Source organism: Anopheles stephensi, chromosome 2 (genome assembly GCF_013141755.1).
Source record: "Anopheles stephensi strain Indian chromosome 2, UCI_ANSTEP_V1.0, whole genome shotgun sequence".
NCBI classification, from domain to species: Eukaryota; Metazoa; Arthropoda; class Insecta; order Diptera; family Culicidae; genus Anopheles; species Anopheles stephensi.
Window position 1 is genome coordinate 81,433,120 of NC_050202.1, and position 17,736 is coordinate 81,450,855.

The window sequence follows — 17,736 nt, forward strand, 5'->3', positions numbered from 1 at the left end:
GCCGCTAGAACCTTAAGAGGTCTTAGAATGAAATTGGTGGTCAGTAGGCCCGTAGCTGGATAGTCAATCCTGCAGGTCTACTTTTTGCCCGGAAAATATAATAATATTCTTTCGTCAATCCTTGCTGTCGGTCCTTACTAAGTACTTTAGTAGTACTTTTTCGAGTATTAACGATTCAAAATATTCGAATCAAACATTGGCTGATAATTGTACTTAAAATCGTTTATACAGCTTAGTTACGTACTCCATTGAATTTTAAATAGTAGAAAGCAATCGAAATATTTCTTTGATATCTTGTTGGGTTACGTTTGGGATAAATTGTGATCATTTTGGCTCTTTTTGAGAGAATATTAATTTTTCAATAACTTTTCTCATTAAGACTAACGCTACTCATCAAAAATTTGCTCCATTAAGGGTTATGAGAACGGCTACCGAAAAGCTAGAACAGTGCCAACACCAAAACTAGAACACTTCTTCCCATCGACCATCTGCTACAGGCCGGGACCGCCAAGAATGGGATGTGAATGAAATTTTTAATTTCGTTCAAAATACCGGTCGATCGGGGCGACGAATCTCGCCGTTCTTCCCGTGCGGGTCGCGCTCTAAGATGAACTCCCAAACCTCCGTTAAATTCATTTCACGCTCGAAATTTTTGCCCACCCCGTTCCTTATGCTACGCGCGACCGGCAAAAGGTACCGAAAAGGGTCCGAACAATTGTGCCCCGGCTCATCGACACAAAAGGATTGTAATTTCCTTCCAATTTAGTGCGAGTTTCGTCGTCGTCCGGGGTAAGATGTGTTCCATTTTTTTTGTTATTTCTAGCTGCCCGTTTGCTATTTTTCCGTTCTTGCCCCTGTCGGTAAGCGCTACCGACAAAACGGTACGGTTCCGGTGCGGGAAATGTGGGTGAGAAAGGGGAGAAGGGAATAGGGGAGCGGGGAGGATGGCGATCACTCTATTATCACCATCATCACCTCACGCGATCGTGAGCGGTCCGTCCTTCGCGGATCCCAGGTTTGACGTAAGCGAATGGCGTCCCCGTGCGTACGGTCGGTAAAAATCCGGGCAAAGCGAGGCCCGGCCCGGCAGCGTCCGGAATTTGACCGACTTCCGAAACAGGGCCGGGTCGACGGGGTTGACGGCTAAATGAGCAACCCCCGCGTGTTGCATGATCGCTTTGGGAAGCGTCCAATTCATTACGCCGACATCTTCATCCTCATCATCATCATCATCATCCTCCACCGGCCCGGGTCGTCGGTGGAGGGGCATTTTTGGGGGAGTGAGATGATTGTTCCTCCACCTCCACCATACCTCCCAGCCGCTCCCGACCGTGGGGGAAAGTCGAGCCCTTTTGCTGGAGCACCATCACCCCCAATCGTCCCACTGCAGCGAAGGCCCCATCGAGGGCAGAGGGTTGGGCGGTCTCTTGGTTTGACCGCTTAATTGACTCATTTGGAAATTGGAGGAAAAAACGAATCGCTCGTTTAGAGCGGTTCCCACGTCCTTCCTTCCCGCCCTTCCCTTCCTTTTCCTCTTCACGCGACTTAGATCTCCCCCCCCCCCCCCCCCCGAGAAGCCCGAAAAGCTGTTACCGTGCAGATGCGTGTTGCAACCAAGAGTGAAAATAAAAAGAGCATTTGAAGTAACGAGCCAAGAGTTATGCCTTTGCTAGTTATTCCTCCATGATCTACAGCTGCATATCTCGCTTTTGAATTCTCAAAATCGAATTAGGAAGATCATTTCTCACGCAAGCCTTCACAGTTAGGGAAGCTATTAAAGTGAGGGCAAACGGCGGCGACAACCAGCGAAACTCGGGAACTGGAGCAAACCAGGTTGGCCGTGTTTCGGCCCTCGCCATGCAGCCGACATCAAAGCGCAAACCCAAGTTTAACAATTATGTAAACGCTTGTAAGCGAACAAGCAATCGAGAACATTATTAGGGGGTGTAAAATGTCGGACCGGGTAAGGCTGTGTTGCTACGAAGAGTGCTATAAAACCTAAACTAACCCGCTTTACCGAAAGACCGTATCAACGGGCCGGTTTTTTTTACAGCCACAACTTTATGGCTATAACCATTTAAACCTGCCCGTTGAAAGCGTTTGCCACTTTCTTCCGGTGCTTGGGGTGAAAGAAGAGGTGATCCCGACTTCCAGAAACTACGATTCCAACTAGTTTTGTGACTGTGGGCCTGAGACGTGGGACAATGCGAACTCGCGAGCAAAAAACAATCACCTTGTTTTTCACCACCTTTTGGCACTCAGTCAAAAAGATGGCACTGGTTTAAAACAATAAAAAACACGACATCTTTTGTTTTAAATTGGTAGGAAAACGGACACCACGCAAAAACACTCCACTCCAGCTCGACCCAGTTCGGATTAGTTTTGGCTAGCTGGTGGTTTAGGCACAACGTTAACTTTATTGCTATTCTATTTTATGGGTTCGCATCGGCTAGCTGTTGCCATTTTTTGCCACCTTAGAATCGGAAGACGTACGCCGTCCGTAGGCGCGATCGGCCAGACGGCCAGTGTATGGTCCTTTTTTTGTTTTGTTTCCCCTTCGCCCAAGCGATCGATCAATTTTGTGCGAGAACTTACAACGCGCCTTCACGAATCCGTTACTCGATATTTAACAACGGCGCGAGGGTGCCTTACGTGCGATTGACAGCGTACACTTACGCCAGTACCCTCAAGATTGGTAAATTAACGCGAAGGGTTGGTAGTCGTTTTTTTTTTTTTGCTGTCGGTTTTGTTTTGGGTTTCCTCCAATTCGTGTGGCTCTTTAAGGTGATTAAGCCCATCAATCAGTGTTGCGGTTGACCTACCTTTCGGTGGATCGGTGTGGAGTTTTTTGTTGCTGTTGCTTGGTTCTAAGAGGAATGCATCGCGTGTGAAGTGTGTCGAGAATGATCGTACTGCACTCGACACTCAAGAACAAGGACAGCGATGCAAATTAGTTCCCCGTCTTGTGCTTACGTCATCGAGGCGACGGTTTGACGAGAGGGTGATTTATAATTATCTTAATGTTTCGATAATGAGTTGCGTGCCAAATGTGGTCAGTAATGACACTAAAAATTGTTTTTTGGAATGAAATATTGTGCATAAGTTCAATGTTAAGTAAAGCACTAATTGGTTTTAGGTGCATTACACTGCCGGAAATAAATATAAGAAATGTATGCGCCGTACTCCTGAAAGTATGCAATATGTCAAGTTATGGTGCCGATATCGACATATTTATATATCGAATACCAACAGAGCAGTTTAAATAAACAAACGTTTTTCGAAAGCATTAAAACAAAAATAAATTCAATTCCGTCTTACTATTATGGTAATAAGTGTGCAACCTCAACGATACGTGGTATCTTTTATTAGTGCCATCTGTCACGTACGATCGTTTAATGCTTTCGTATGCCACACAAAGCGGACTTCAGTTTCCAACTAAGCATGGAAATAAATTCACAGTGAACCAAAAAAAAAAACCATCACCCGATTAAACCCAAAAACCAGAGCGGTTTAACTAGTTTTCAGCGAAAGCGGATCTAATTTTTACATTCATTTACTAAACGATCACACGATCAGATCGCCAAAAATTTTCATCGCTTTGTTCCGGTGCCAGGCGACGTCAGGTGTTTTGTTTTTCCTCTTATGAACAAAAAACGAAAAGAAAAAATACTCCCTAACTAAGAGTGTGATACCGGCTTTCGAAAGGCACCGGCCGTTTGATCTTTATGCGCTCAATTTATGCACGGTGTCGGGAACACGGATCAACGCCGCGTTTCCTAATAGGTTAGCTAGGCTTCGGGGGGTGGGAAGCCTGGCCACGATTACCATTCGGTGGGGTGGACGGTGGATTGGTTTTTGTCGGCTGGCTTTCTTTTCCCTCGGAGCTTTGTTGTTGTTTTCTGGTCGCAGTCCGGTTGGCCTAGCAAACGATGCCTAGTTACTGGCTGGCCTGGGTAGTAGCAGTCCGGCGCACATTTCGGTATGCTCCAGTTTAAGGCCGCGCACACGGTTTTGGGTTGCGGGCCTCCAGACAGATACTCTGCTGCCCTGCCATGTGGGTTTGGCCTTGGGGCTATTGTTTTTTTTCGGAAGCTGCCAGGGGAAGGAAATACATGCCACTTTATGCCACTCTAGTTACGGAGCATTGTTGTTAGCCTGCACCGCCTGCAAACGTATGCGGGAAGCTGCTTTGATGCCTTTTTTATTAGTGGAAAATGAGTAGAGTGTGTGTGGCAGCATAACAAGGTGAGAAAGAAAACTCACCCCGCTAATTTTAACGTCTACGTCAACTATTTTCCTATGTATTTGGATCGCTGTGGATCATGATCTTCGGCCAGTTGTAGTAGCATCAAGGTCAACGCAACGAATGGATGTAGATGTGTCAAATTAAATGAAAAACAAAACCTTAATTTCTACTGTCCCCTTTAAGAGACTTGTTTTTTTTTGCGCCGATTTGCATATTTGATCCAGCATTAAGCAGTGATGATGATAATATGAAATATGAAACATGATTTCCCATAGGTGTTAATTTGCATAGATTTGGCAGCATTTGTTTGGATATAACAACAAAAAAAAGAAACACTCTCTCCGCTACATGTTATGCTAATTAATTAAGCAATAAATTATCTCATCTTCGTTTCAATTCCCATTAAATTTTCACATTCGATGATTTTACTGTCGTGAAACAGCTGACGGGTGTCTTCATGTGTTGACCACATCCCATTTAAATGGCTGGGCTAGCTTTTACTACACGTTCAAATATTTACTTTGTTTTTCTCTTTTTCTCTCTCTCTCTCTCGCGTGAAAAATCATCTCCATCAAATGAATCATTTACCACACGGGGGTCTGTAACTCCCGGAGTCCAATTCGCTGCTGCGGAATGATCAATGCAAGCGGAAGAACCTTTTTAAAAGAACTAGGACAATAACCTCGGCACTTCAACAGAAGTGGTTTCTTCGATTAAGGTTTTTCCTGATTAACGCTTAGTAGGTTGGTTGGTTGGACCCGCTCTACAACCGCTACGCCCCACTGATTGGCCAACCACATCCTTCCCGACCGCCCTTTTTCCCGTTGCGCCCAGCTGCGACTGACTGGCCATGACTACTGCTGACCAATATTGCTAGCGTCCGATTGCCTCCGTAGTCAAAGACGAAATTAGACGCCACAATGGACAATGTTGTTCATCATTATCTTGCCCGACACTGGATCGTGTGGCTACAGAATGCGATTTGTTTGTTTGCTCCTTGCTGTCTTGCTCGCTACGGCTTTCAAGCGCCACACCGCTGAAGCAAAGCGGTACCGATTTCCGTGCCCAATTCTTCTCCACCGGCAGGGCAAAGCAAAACGTACCGCAGCATGGCTACTGCACGGTTTGCCGGTGGTAAAGCCGCTACAACGTCCGAGCTGCAAAGAACAAACCTAATAAATCAATCATACAGGCGCACGCGGACCTTGAAACGTAACGCGGTGGATGGATAAGGCAAACGCTTCCCGATCGGGCGAAGAAAAGCCGTGTGTGTTAGAGTGTGCTTCATTTGCTTCACCCTGTGAAGAATCTTCCGTTTCACTTCCCTTTGAGATTCTGACTCGGTGCACAGTGTCTGCGTGCCGTGCGAGGGCTCATCAGCTTCTACCACACACGCCCGCAATCGGCCCGGATTTATTTCTGGCTCTGCTCGAATGGCCCACTTCGCATACTGATCGTATGGGGCGCGCGGGATTCCAGGGGAATGGTGGGAGAGGAGGGCGCCAACCGTATGTTCTTTCCGTGTGGCCCAATGACCGGCGGAACTGAGGCCCACTGAGGGGAAAGAAACGCTGTGTGGACATGAAGCCACCGGATGGATGCACACGGACCGGCGCTTCTGGGCCATATAACATAAGAATCAAAAAGAAAACATAGCTCCACACACACACGCACGCAAGTGATGTGTGCAATTTTGACAAAACGACTGCTAATGAGCCCTCGATGATGGTCCTGTTAGGCTGGTCGATTCTATTATCTTCAGCACATTGGTTCCGGCCGAACGAAAGGGAGTGGGGCACACGGGTAGGGGAAACGACGGGAAAACTTCCTCCTTTTCCCCTCTAACGCTCTCCAAAAGCAAGGAGGGTGGGATAGAATTGGGTTATCCGAAGGCAACAGCAGCAGCGTGCCTAAAGACTGTGTTGAGCTATTTTTTTTTCGGCAAGCGGTATTTTTGCAAGGCAAATTCACGGACGAGAACACGGCGAAACAAACGTTAACTTTACAGACACAGATATTGATTCAACCGATTGGATGGGGCTTTTGTTTTGTTTAGCGAGCGTTTTGCCGGGCAGCGAAATTCCAATGTTCTTATGTTTTATGTAAACGGGTGCGGGGCTCATGAGAAAAATTGGCCCGCAGAAATGATTTGCGGCGAAAGAGTACGGCCAGCAGTGAAAACCGGCTTACGTTACGCTATTCTCGTTCACATAAATTGATTATTTATATCGGAGAAAACGATCTCCTAATGTGTTTGAAATAACCGTAATTACTCCAAGGTTTGTAATGCAGCGAGACAGAGCAATGCAAATGGTTTTTTTATTTCCTAGCTCGCAAATGACTGTGAGAAAGCTAATGTAAATGTAATTGATATTGCAATTCAACTGTTTAAGTGAGCTGTAAAGAGAAGAACCGTTACTGTTAACATTTTGCATTGATTCGCATTTATTCTAAATTAATTAAGCAGTTTAAATGACTGGATTTAAGAATCTCAAATTGCCTACCTTCAGGCGCGTAATATAATTGACAGATGATCAAGCACCAGGTTTCTTTCAGTCGCGAATTTTCTAACCCAACACTTAACGTCAGTTTACCCTAACCCCTGAGACAATGGCGACCTTTAAACACATGTTCATCACCATCAGTAAGACAAAAAGCTTCTCCATCACAAGCAAACCTCTTTCGTCGCTTTGTTTTAGCCTTCGCCACCCTTAAAACTTGACCCTGTGTCCAAACCTCGCAGAAAACCCTCTGCCCCATGTGCTGTCCACGGACACGGGCCAGAATCCGGGCACACCGGTTTGTTTACACACGCTGCCAAACCGTTTTCTTTCGCCGTTCAAACCGTGCGCCCCGTGCGCCCGATCTTAACTCTTTCTTTTGTTCGTATCAACGTCCCGTCATCAGCGTGTTATTGTCGGACGAGATTGATTGCAATAAATCTTCGCCTCGTCAGCGAACGAGATGGGGCCGCCGTCACCGCTATTAATGTTCTCGCGAATAGAGGTTAGCTTCCTTTTGCATGGAGCTTCCACCAACAGACGTTTGATGGACTGTTTTGAGCCGGGTGCAAAGTAGGGATGTGAGATGTTAAAAAATTATTTATTTTTCTCTCTATCGTCCACCAATAAATTGTACTTCACCCGCCGTGAGCGCTTCTGGTCGCGGGTGAACCTTATGGAGTGATTTTTATGGGAATCTTAATTTTATGGCTCGCCTACCGAACGTGTGATGTGCGCGATCGATATCTAACACATTCCAATTTGGGCTTTGGGCCAAACACCCACCGGTGGACATGTTGTGCGATCGCTAAGGGCATCCGTTTCGAACGAGCGAGATCATCAAGATCATCAAGGTGCGGGTTTCATGCGGGATTGTTTAGTTTCTTCAAATCAAAGCATCATCAGCATGTTGGCAGCGACCGACCTTGCCCATTGTTGATCGTGTAAGCATCGAGAAGGTTCAGTGGCTCAGCCGGTGAATAGACATATTGTTCGAATGTAAATTCAATCGCGATCGTTAGCTTAATGCTGCTCACGAAGAAAATCCATTGAAGTACGGTCAGTTTATTGATTCAATTGAATCGTGTGCACTGATGTTGCACAGCTGAACGGCTCGAAGGTCTTCCATTACTCCCAGAGATACACATCTGGATTTGCGTACCGACTGCTCACAATCTGTTACCAGAAGATCATCCAGCAACTCATCCTTCCCTGTTGGCTAATACCACACGCGCCTGTAAAGCTTATTAGATTATCTTGCCGTCGATCAAACTGGAGGATCACTTCCTACTTTTGATCATTTCTATCTACTTTGTGGTAAGTTGTTGCTTCTTGCAGCTCTTCGCAAACTTAAACAAACCACCCATATCTTCCACACAAATTGCAAATTTTCGCTTTTCTGCCTAAAATGGGCTTTTTTTATCGAACATCAAACTTTCTCAAGCCTCTTGGACCTTTAGACATGATCATTTCTCACACACAGAGATTGCTGAAATTTACCAGCCCTCGTTTTAAGGGTTCGAGCCCCACTTCTCACCGAAATGCTACTGCACAAAAAAAAAACACGGTAATCGAGTTCCGGAAAAGGCGGCCACGATATCACGATTTGTGGTCGATTAATACGAATTAGTGGCAATATTGCCCGCACCGCACACAATTGGATCCCGATTCGGAAATGGCCGATCGGAATTATCTCACGTGAACGTGATCCTCGTTCGGGGCTACGTTCCGAACGGGGTGCCCAATTAGGGTGTGTTTGATTAGTAACTGCAGTTAAAGTAAGCGTGGCTGGTACCGGCGTTGATTGCCAACCGATTGGTCCGCAGTGCACTTTCCCCGCTGGGGAAAACGATGATGGGAATAATGAGAGAAACTAAGCGGGCTTTGGGCAGAGTTATAGATGAAGTTTCCCTTTCGATGATTGAGGTGACGTTATGAGGAAAGTTGTCGTGAGGCTAACTTAATCGCAGAATTGTTTGCCTTGAAGAAGCTGTCAACGTACTATTGAGCCGTGACTCCGTGAAGTTTGCCAGTCAGCTCCATTAGCGAGCGCAACCCGAAGGCATTCAATCCGAGCTACACACCACTACCCAATGATCAGTGTCTTGCAGTGACTCTCGACCCGATCGATCGTCAATACCACTCCTGTTCTTTAGTTCGTTCTCCCCACATTCGTCATGCTTCGGAGCAAATTGTCGGTTCTGTGCTTTGTTTGACAATCGAGCAGGTACGGTGTGTCGGCAAGTGTTTGTATACCGGCGGCATGGCCGTCTAGAATACAAGCAAACGATGCCGGCGGGCATTTTGCACACTTTCTCCGGTTCGCTGCACCGTGTAACCGCGGTTTGAGTTTGGTTTCGCTTTGGTTTCGTTTTGCAGAAAAAGAAAAACCCCCATCGCTACCCATTCCAGATACTTCTGGTGCCTGGGAAAACCTAATTGCCTTCATTAGAGCGCTTCGGTGAGCGTCGGTGTCGGCTTGGAAAACATGTAAAAGGAAAGCTACCGATTCGATGCGGTAATCCGCCTGGTCGGTCACTTGACGCTTCGTTACCCGGTGTGGGAAGGTTCCTCCCGGTCGCATAAGGTCGTGCCACGCTGCTGACGGAAACATGATCGTGCCCGCGGAGACGGCTGAGATGAGAATTTTCGATTATGAATGCACTCTCCTGCTACTTAACCCCTGTGATTTGTGTGTGCAACAGCGCGAACGGCGCTAAAGCCTACAGGGTCAACTGTAACGAGCAGCGAAATGGGCGAGCACCTCAAACCAGAGCGAGCGTACGTCAAAGCGCTTGACAGTTTGTGGCGGATTACTGACTTCCGTTAGGGGCGGAGGCGTACGGGAGGCATCGGTTGGCAGGTGGTCACGTACACACCCGATCGTGACAGCTCATTTGCTCGTCCGTTTGCTCCTGCTTAACACTCATTGAGTGTGAGCGTTCCTGACACCGCGAGACAAAAACCGCTGGTACACGACGTTAAGTAATCTCCCGATCTCGCCGGTGCATGTGCAACGAGAACACCTGCAGCACCGATTAACAGCGACGACCCCAACGACGGGTGGGTTGAAAGGCCGCCAGAATGTTTGCTCGAGGGAACGGTTCCCGTAGGTGATTAAACTGCCACCTCACCTGTCGTGCGTGCCCGGCTCGGAGCTGTCTGTCACTCCCGGTCCGGCGCCTTCACTTGACGTAAGAATGCATACCAATCTGGATGGCGGGAAGGCCAAGAGAAAGGATTTACGATCGTTGCCCCTTTGTCAGTGTCAAAAGTTGCCGTGCAGCAGACTCACCCAACAGAATCCGGAGCATTACACGTTTGGGTGAAATGTACTGAAAATGAATGCATGCCATAGTTTAGCCTGGTGACTTGCCTCGGGTAACGGTTATACCGAACGGCCCCACAAGACAATAATACAATGTGTCGAACGCCCTGGAATCCCTGGTCGTGCGTCTGATCGTTCCTGTCAGAAGCGCATTAATCTGACAGTTACGACCACCGTTCTTGGCTTCCCGAACGCACGGTCGACCTTCATGGCGTGCGTCGTCCACCATTAATCATGTATGATTTATGGATGGGCTATCTCAAATGAATAAACGATTTATAACACTTAATTATTACCGGTCTAAAATTGGATTTCCACGGATTCCTCCCCCGAAACGGATCATTTAACCCGTCGCATTGTGGTATCTTGATTTCGAACGATTGGCTTCCCGGACTCCGTTTCGCGATGAAAAGAGTCTTTGTTTTTTTTTTGTTTTTGGCACTTTTTTAGAGGGAAGCTTATGAATTTTTATCATCTTAGTGAAATGATGTTACGGTTCGTTGCAGATGCTTACGTGGCAGAGGCGTTAATCCGCAACGAAACGATCACTGTACAGCAGCGAGAGCGAGCGACTGAAGGACCAGCGGAACGGAAGACATTTACCGTCCCGGTTTATGTTCAACGGGGGTTAGCTAAGGTAGTTAATTAACCTAAACTACACGCGCCAAAAGGTCACCGCATTGATCGAAGGAACGCACGGAACGAACCGCACGGTGAATGTGATGGCCATTTAATGCGTTGCGATCCGCGGGCCTGAGATGTTTCCAGCACATCGCCCGTGGTCGTAAAGCAAAACAAATGCGGTCTGTAGTAGGCACTGGTAATCAAATATTTCACGATGCACGCGACATTTACGAGCGTGTCCTGATGAATCTTTGCCGTAAGAACGGGCAGGATGCGAAGGGGGAAAAGGGAAATGGGGGTAGGTGCTGGGGGAAGATTTAAACATTAGCCTCGGAAGAAAAACAAGCACCATCAGGTGTAATGCGGTCCAGCATCGGAATGGGTTGTCGGCATGCTAATTACGCTTACGAACGGATAGCGTTGGGAGCCTGTGTGCGTTTCGTGTGGATATTTGCCGGTTCGCTTCAAACGCATCCCCGAGGCATCCAGGTACCGAGGACGGCAAAGAATCCACTTCCCGATCGGTGCAACACATAATAACATGTGTTATTTTATGCACTGTTGAAGCGTGTTCCGCGGAGGAGGCCCTGGATAAGTGTGCTGCAAAATCGAACCCTGGCGAGTCGGTGGAGTCGGTGAAGCTATGCGTGACGCGGCGTGGCCTCACTTCCCCTGCCCAGTCCTAGACGATCAATGGAGGATCAATGTCGTTGCCGGGCTCTAGCATGCAACTATGTGTAATGCTAGTTGCGCTGCATCCAGGACGCGGCGCACTCTGCCACGTAATTGATAGTGGTGATGATCCACTTTTGGCAGGTCCGCGGGTATGCGTTACACGCAAGGCAGAAATGGCACGAAACAAAGGCACGAGATGAGGGTTTGTTTTTCCCCCGTGTGATTGAGTGCGAGCGCGTTAACACAATTTGTACACAAGTAGTTGCTCTCCTCAGTTCACTGACTTCTTCTGCCGAAACGCACGCACCGAGAAGAATTGGTACGGCACAGCAGACTTTAACGGCTGCGTTTAGCGAAGCTGTCAAGATTTTGACAGCAGTGATGGAGCGAGTGCAAAACTGGGCGCCGTTTACTAGACCGTTGCGGAAGCAACTCTTGCATCCGATTGTCATTAGATGCACTTAATCAAGGTCTCGCGCACACGTCATTCGGTTCGGGTTTAGCGAAGAGAGTAGCGATCTCTGCTACTGGAGTGAATACTTTGCAAAAGAGACAGAGACTCGACTAATGATAGCTGTATTTGTCATCCGGAAGTCATCAATCCGATGTGGGTTTCCCGTGCTGATTCTTGGAATACGGGATAACAACCCGTCTCATATGGTCCTAATATGCCTGATGATTCTTGTTGATCCAACAACCACACGCCACCATCCTTTTATTGGAGATCTTCGCCGCTCCAGACAGGCGCTGTTTGATAGATGTGTCGCGAGTTCCTGCTCCGAACCAGACCAGCCCCGGTGGGATTAGGATGAATGATGAGGCGTGCGATGCAGCGTGTCCGATCGTCCGAAACGAGGCTCTGTCTGCCACACGCCTCGCGAAGCTATTTGAAAATGGGAGATAAATCGCTCGAGCGTGCGTCAGCAAACCTAGCGCCGCTATCGAAGATGCACTAATTTCCCAATTCGCCTGCAGGGAACGGCTGATAAGTGTGGAATACAAACCAGACAGAAGCTCGCAGCCCAGTAGCCAACAACCGAAGAAGAATGTAGGGCTGGATTGGGCTGGTTGGTAGTTAGCTATGATCACCATGAGCTAGAAATCTGAATTCCCCCGTAGAACACTGTTTACGAGGTTTTTGTTTTGTTTTTCATCCCCAAAATACACCAATTTCGATCCCTTCGTTTTTCCTATGGGGCGAGATGGGCGAGAGGACCTAAGATATTGCTCGCGCGTAGAACTAACTCACACCCCTCGAGTACGTCAGTACGTGTTAGGCTTATCTAAATTAATCAGGTAAAATCGTTCCTGTTGTAACTGTTGTTTCTTTCGCCTTCGCTTCTTCGTTTCTCTTCCCGTTTGCTGCAGCCAGTTTGTGTCTTACCCGACGTCTTTGAAATGGGGTGGCTCATTCGTTGCAACACAAAAGAGCATCAGTGATCGTTCAATTAAAAGAAATTAAGAAAATTCAGCCCACAAAACAAAAGCGGCTCCCATCGTGGTTGGATGACGCTCGTCCGAGATTGGACGATTAGAGGCGGTAGCAAAGCTCAACTCAACTGAACTCAGCTCTAGCGAGGGTTGAGGAAATAGTCATAAAATTGTATTTTATTTCGCAAACACCACAACATCCGGCCACCCCGGGATAATGGTTGGCCGGGGCAGATCTCTCGCTCAAGCGATCGAAGCGCCGAACGCCACCGTGTTGTGGAGAAGATGTTCGGAACTCGGCTCGGAACGCTAAATGCAAATTATACGGTACGGGCTCGGGATCTGGATCTCGTCGTTGAACGTTGAACTTTGGCTTCGATTTATCGTTTAAAAGGTTACGTTTTAAAATGCTCACCATCCCGTCTGGGCTACCGTTTTCGCTACGAGAGTTTCCCACTAAGGAAGCGATCGTAACGATACATTTTCCCCATCGGCGTTGATTACTGCCCATTTGTGAGGCTGTTAAGGTGAAACTGATGCCAGCCGTTGCAGCAAACACATGAAGCAAAAAAAGCGGTTACTAAATCGTTACTTACCACCGCTCCAGATTAAGATGCCGGGGCCACGGGTCGATCGGGTTCGTCCGTCTGTCTGTCTGTCTGTTTGTACTTCCCCCCTTTTTAACCCAGGTAGGTGATGCATCCGCACACGCCCACAACGCCAGGGCAGCGACCGCGAAATGTGCGATCCCGGGTGTCATTAAGCCCTTAAAACGCAGCAGGGTTTGGTGCTGGGGTGCAGCACCGGGCGCCGGCCCTGGTGATAATTTCCGAGCCTGCACATAATCCTTGGCGTAAGGCGTAAGGGAGTCACACGACGACGAAGGTTTACGTTTACGGCGATCTCATTAATCAGAATGTGGCAAATTATTAGGTAGCGGTAGCCTTTATTGGCGGTTTTGCGCTCATCAGCCCCGGCACGAATGCGCGTGGTAGGGCGGTGCCTCAACGACTCTCCAACCAGAACAAGCAGTGGTGATGATGGACGGACGGATCGAGATAAAAACATAAACGATCACACCGCCGGACTTGTCGATCGTGTGGCTCATCCTCGTGCACGGGAAATGCACTTTGAGTGGTGTAAAAAAATAAATAAAATAACAAAAAAAAAACCGGGCCGAGCGAACCACCGAAGATTCTGAGGATCGAGTCGGCGCCATCACAGCAGTCGCCTATCGCCAATCCGTTCCAGGCATAATGAGCGGTTTGGTGGTAATTCAATCACACTTGATTTCAATTGTCACGTCACGCCAAGGTTGTTATGGTCGAGTTATCTTATCCGCTTCTCACACCGCCTTTTTTCTCATTATTTTCCTTTGTCCTTTGGACCGGGACTTGTCACGGAACCGGCATGCCGGAACGAACAACCACCCGCTTGAAGGGGGTAAAACGAAAAGGAAGGGAATTATATATTTATTTTGTTTTTCTCTAACACCCTGTCCCGGCGGAGATTCTTTCGTGGGGTTTTTCTTTTTCGATCGCCAAGAATAAATCGAAACCTCAATTGCCATTTTACGGCTGAGGTCATAATCCGGGGGATGGGTAAAGCCTGCGAACAGGGCTGACTGCAAGAATGGGAATAAAATTGCATCGCGGGGGAACCAAAGGGGACTTCGGACCGTAATGATAATGGAAATGTGCGGTGGCCATTTTGTGGGCCTCAAGGTTGAACACAAACGGTGGCAAAACGGCAACGGTAATGATGATGGGCACAATTAATTGGCTGCGGAAATATAATATTTTAAAGTAATCAATTATCGTAAATATATTCTATCGGAAGCGGCTGGCTGTGGTTGTGCCGCAGGGACGTGATTGGAAGGACATAAACATGCGAGCAAAATGCAATTTGCTACCGGGGGCCAGTAACGTAAGAAGCGGGCCTCATATCAATCAAAACCGATGCCCACGACAACTCTGCCCACGACGTGGTGTGGATGCGTGGTTGCAAGATTTATAAACTGGAGCACGACGCGTTTTATGGAGGACCGAGATCCGCGCCACTCGGCGATGAAATGCTTCCCGTGGGAACCATGAGCCTTGTCCTTGGGGCGACTGGGAGAGGCGAGATTTATCGGCGACGTTTGCCAGCGATGCAATCTGCACAACTTCTAACGTGTGTTTTTTACTGTCTTCCAATTACAGAAAACAATTATCCACCATGACGCAAACGAGCCATCTGATAGTGCTGGTCTGTCTCGTGACCGCAGTGGCGGCCATTCCCGTACGTCAAAGTCAGCTTCTGTCGGCGATGCAGAACGTGCAGCGACAGTACGACGAACGGTCGGGCAAGGAAGCGGCCGGCTATCTGCAAGAACTCGAGACGGAAGCCGTTGACCAGGAGCCGGACAGTGGGAAAGCTTCGTCGTCTCCGGATGCTGAGCAGAGTTCGGCCGGAAGTCGTCGTGAAGGAACAATTCCCACCGCAATCCCATTGCCGAATCTCCGCAAAAACAAGATGTTGGGATACTTTGGGATGTACTCACCGGCGGCCCTGAGTGCGGCAGCAGCTGCGGCTTATGCACAGCCCTACGGTTACCCGCTGTATCACTCCATGCTGGACTACTACGACGATTATCTGCCGGTGGACAACTACCCGAGCCTGAACATGCTGGCAAACATGCAAACGTACCCGCAGAATGTGTACGCCAATATGGCTAACGGGTTGGGCTCGTACCAGACGATGAGTAACCTTTCGCCGAATCTGCAGCAACAGCTCAACAGTCTCGTGCAGCAGCAGCAGCAACAGCAGCAGCAAGTCCAGCAGCAACAACAACAGCAGCAGCAGTCTTCTAACCCGCAGCTGGCTAACTTGGCCGGACTGGATGCAAATGCTGCTTCGCTGGGAAGCTTTCAGAGTCTTGCCGCTAGTTTCGCGGCCGGCAATGACAACTTCCAGGGCCTGGAGGATGAAGATATTCTTTCGCGCCACAGTCAAGCAGGCCGTCGTCGACCGGCTGTGAAGAACTCGCCGATCTATTACATCCGGTTGCCCCCGACGCCGTACATGTTCGTGCCCGGGGTCGGTTACATCTCGCAGCCACCGACGATTCAACCGATGGCCGCGCCGGTCCCTCAGTATCCTCAGCTCGCTCCACCACCGCCAGTTACGATGAGCCCCTTCTACCAGCTGCCCATCAACTTCGTCTCGAACGGCAAACCTTCCGGCATCTACCAGTGGAACGGTGCTCCGGCAGCTCCGGCCGCACCACCACAGCCAACCTTCGCCCTGCCCTATCCGCGCCCACAGCGACCCGCCTTCGCTCCTTCGCCCTTCATCCAGGACTCGAAGATCACCCATCTGAAGGGTCCGTTCCTGTTCAACGGTCGACCGGAAGAGATTTTTCTGCTGCAAAACACCTTTAACCCACTGTTCCAGAGTCCGCTGAACTCGTACTACTAGGGACGGAATGGCAAGGACGCAATGGACTGATACGGCACCATCCGGACGGCGTTTACGTGTGAACGTTTGTGATCGGAATGTTTATAGAAACGCATTTGGCAACGAACTAGGGCCAGCTACGCGGCATTACTGCAATATCACGATTATTACGCAAACTATACACACACACACACTTACAAAAAGGCACAAGCGGGACACTAAGGCGACGCAATGCACGAGTGCCCCGCTGCGATAGCTTACATACTACGTTCGTTTAGGTTTTAGGCATAGTAAGGGAAAGCTAGAGATAGGGAGACTTAAGCATCACTAAGAAGGTTGTTTTGCGCAACCGCCGCATCCTCCGGTTCCTGCCAGTAGTTGGATGGCTTTTGCTGTAAAATGATTTACTTGGAGAAACGTTTCGTCGATGGTTTAGGCTTGATGCTGTCTTACCCGTGTGTATGTGTGTGGCAACTTGGTTTCGGGTGGTTCGAAGCGTGTTGCCACCTTTCCAAAGAAAGCCACATTCAAATTCATCACACTCAGACACGTGCGCACCATCGATGAAATGTTTCTTCGACACGACGGTATTTTCCATAGAAACGGAGCAGTGAGATGAAGCAGTTAGGGATAAATAAAAATTAAATAAAAATAAAAAATACTCGTACTCGTGATCGTCAAACGAAGGCAGCAAACGGGACTAGTGATTTAGATGAGGGGGTAGCATGTAACTTGATAAACAATTTAAATTAATAAACTACTGCTGAAAATAATAAAGTCGAAGAAGAGAAAAACAAGAATGTTTTGTTTAAAGGGAAAGATATCCGAAAAAAATATCTTTTAAATGAAAAAGGTTTGAAACTGAGAGATGCTGCTGAATTCTATCCGTGGTATTAGGATATTCCGTACCATATCCGGTTCGGTTTACAGTGCAGTTTCTTTTATTTTATTTTATTTTTGCTCAGAAGAGGTTAATCATCTTGGGATTAATCGATATTGGCATTCAAGGCGGATGGTTGTTACGGAATCGTAGCAATTATCGACAAATATTATTTTGATTTTTTTTTCCAGAAATGTTTCTGATTCAAAGATAGTTATAAAGTGCGCCTAAAGGTATGCAATTCTAGGTAAAATTTCCAACACCCTTCAGGTAGGCAATCCAAACGCTTCACGTCAATCGCCATGAAGCGTTCGAAGCGTTTTTTGTCGCTGGAAGCGGATCAAAACTCTTGTACTGCAGATTGCATAGCTCGTGGGAACGAAGGGCACAGTATACGACAAAGGTTTAATAGATTACATTAAAATTGTTATAAGGATAGTTAAATAAATTTGCTTATTATATGGACGAAGTTTCAAGTAAAGGAGAATTTTTAAAGGCTTAAGTGCCTCAAAACAAATCGAAGGGAATAAAATATATTTTTTAATCAAAATCTGATAGTGACTTTATTTTTCAAAAAGATTTTTATAGTTTTTACTATTTAATAAAAACCATG

At 47.7% G+C, this 17,736-nt stretch overlaps 1 protein-coding gene across 2 annotated transcripts in view; it reads left to right on the plus strand.

The window, feature by feature from the left end:
- LOC118505576 (AF4/FMR2 family member lilli) overlaps positions 1-17,028 on the plus strand; it is a 29,221-nt gene extending 12,193 nt beyond the window's left edge. Inside the window, exons 1-2 of one of the 2 annotated variants that reach the window (XM_036041533.1) lie at positions 10,317-10,712; positions 15,007-17,028. In XM_036041533.1, the coding sequence (XP_035897426.1) occupies positions 15,023-16,264 (1,242 nt within the window). In that variant the 5' untranslated portion in view covers positions 10,317-10,712; positions 15,007-15,022 and the 3' untranslated portion in view covers positions 16,265-17,028. Of the gene's footprint in view, positions 1-10,316; positions 10,713-15,006 lie in introns of those variants that run through there. The other variant, XM_036041532.1, reaches the window with a different exon arrangement.
- Positions 17,029-17,736: the final 708 nt, after the last annotated feature.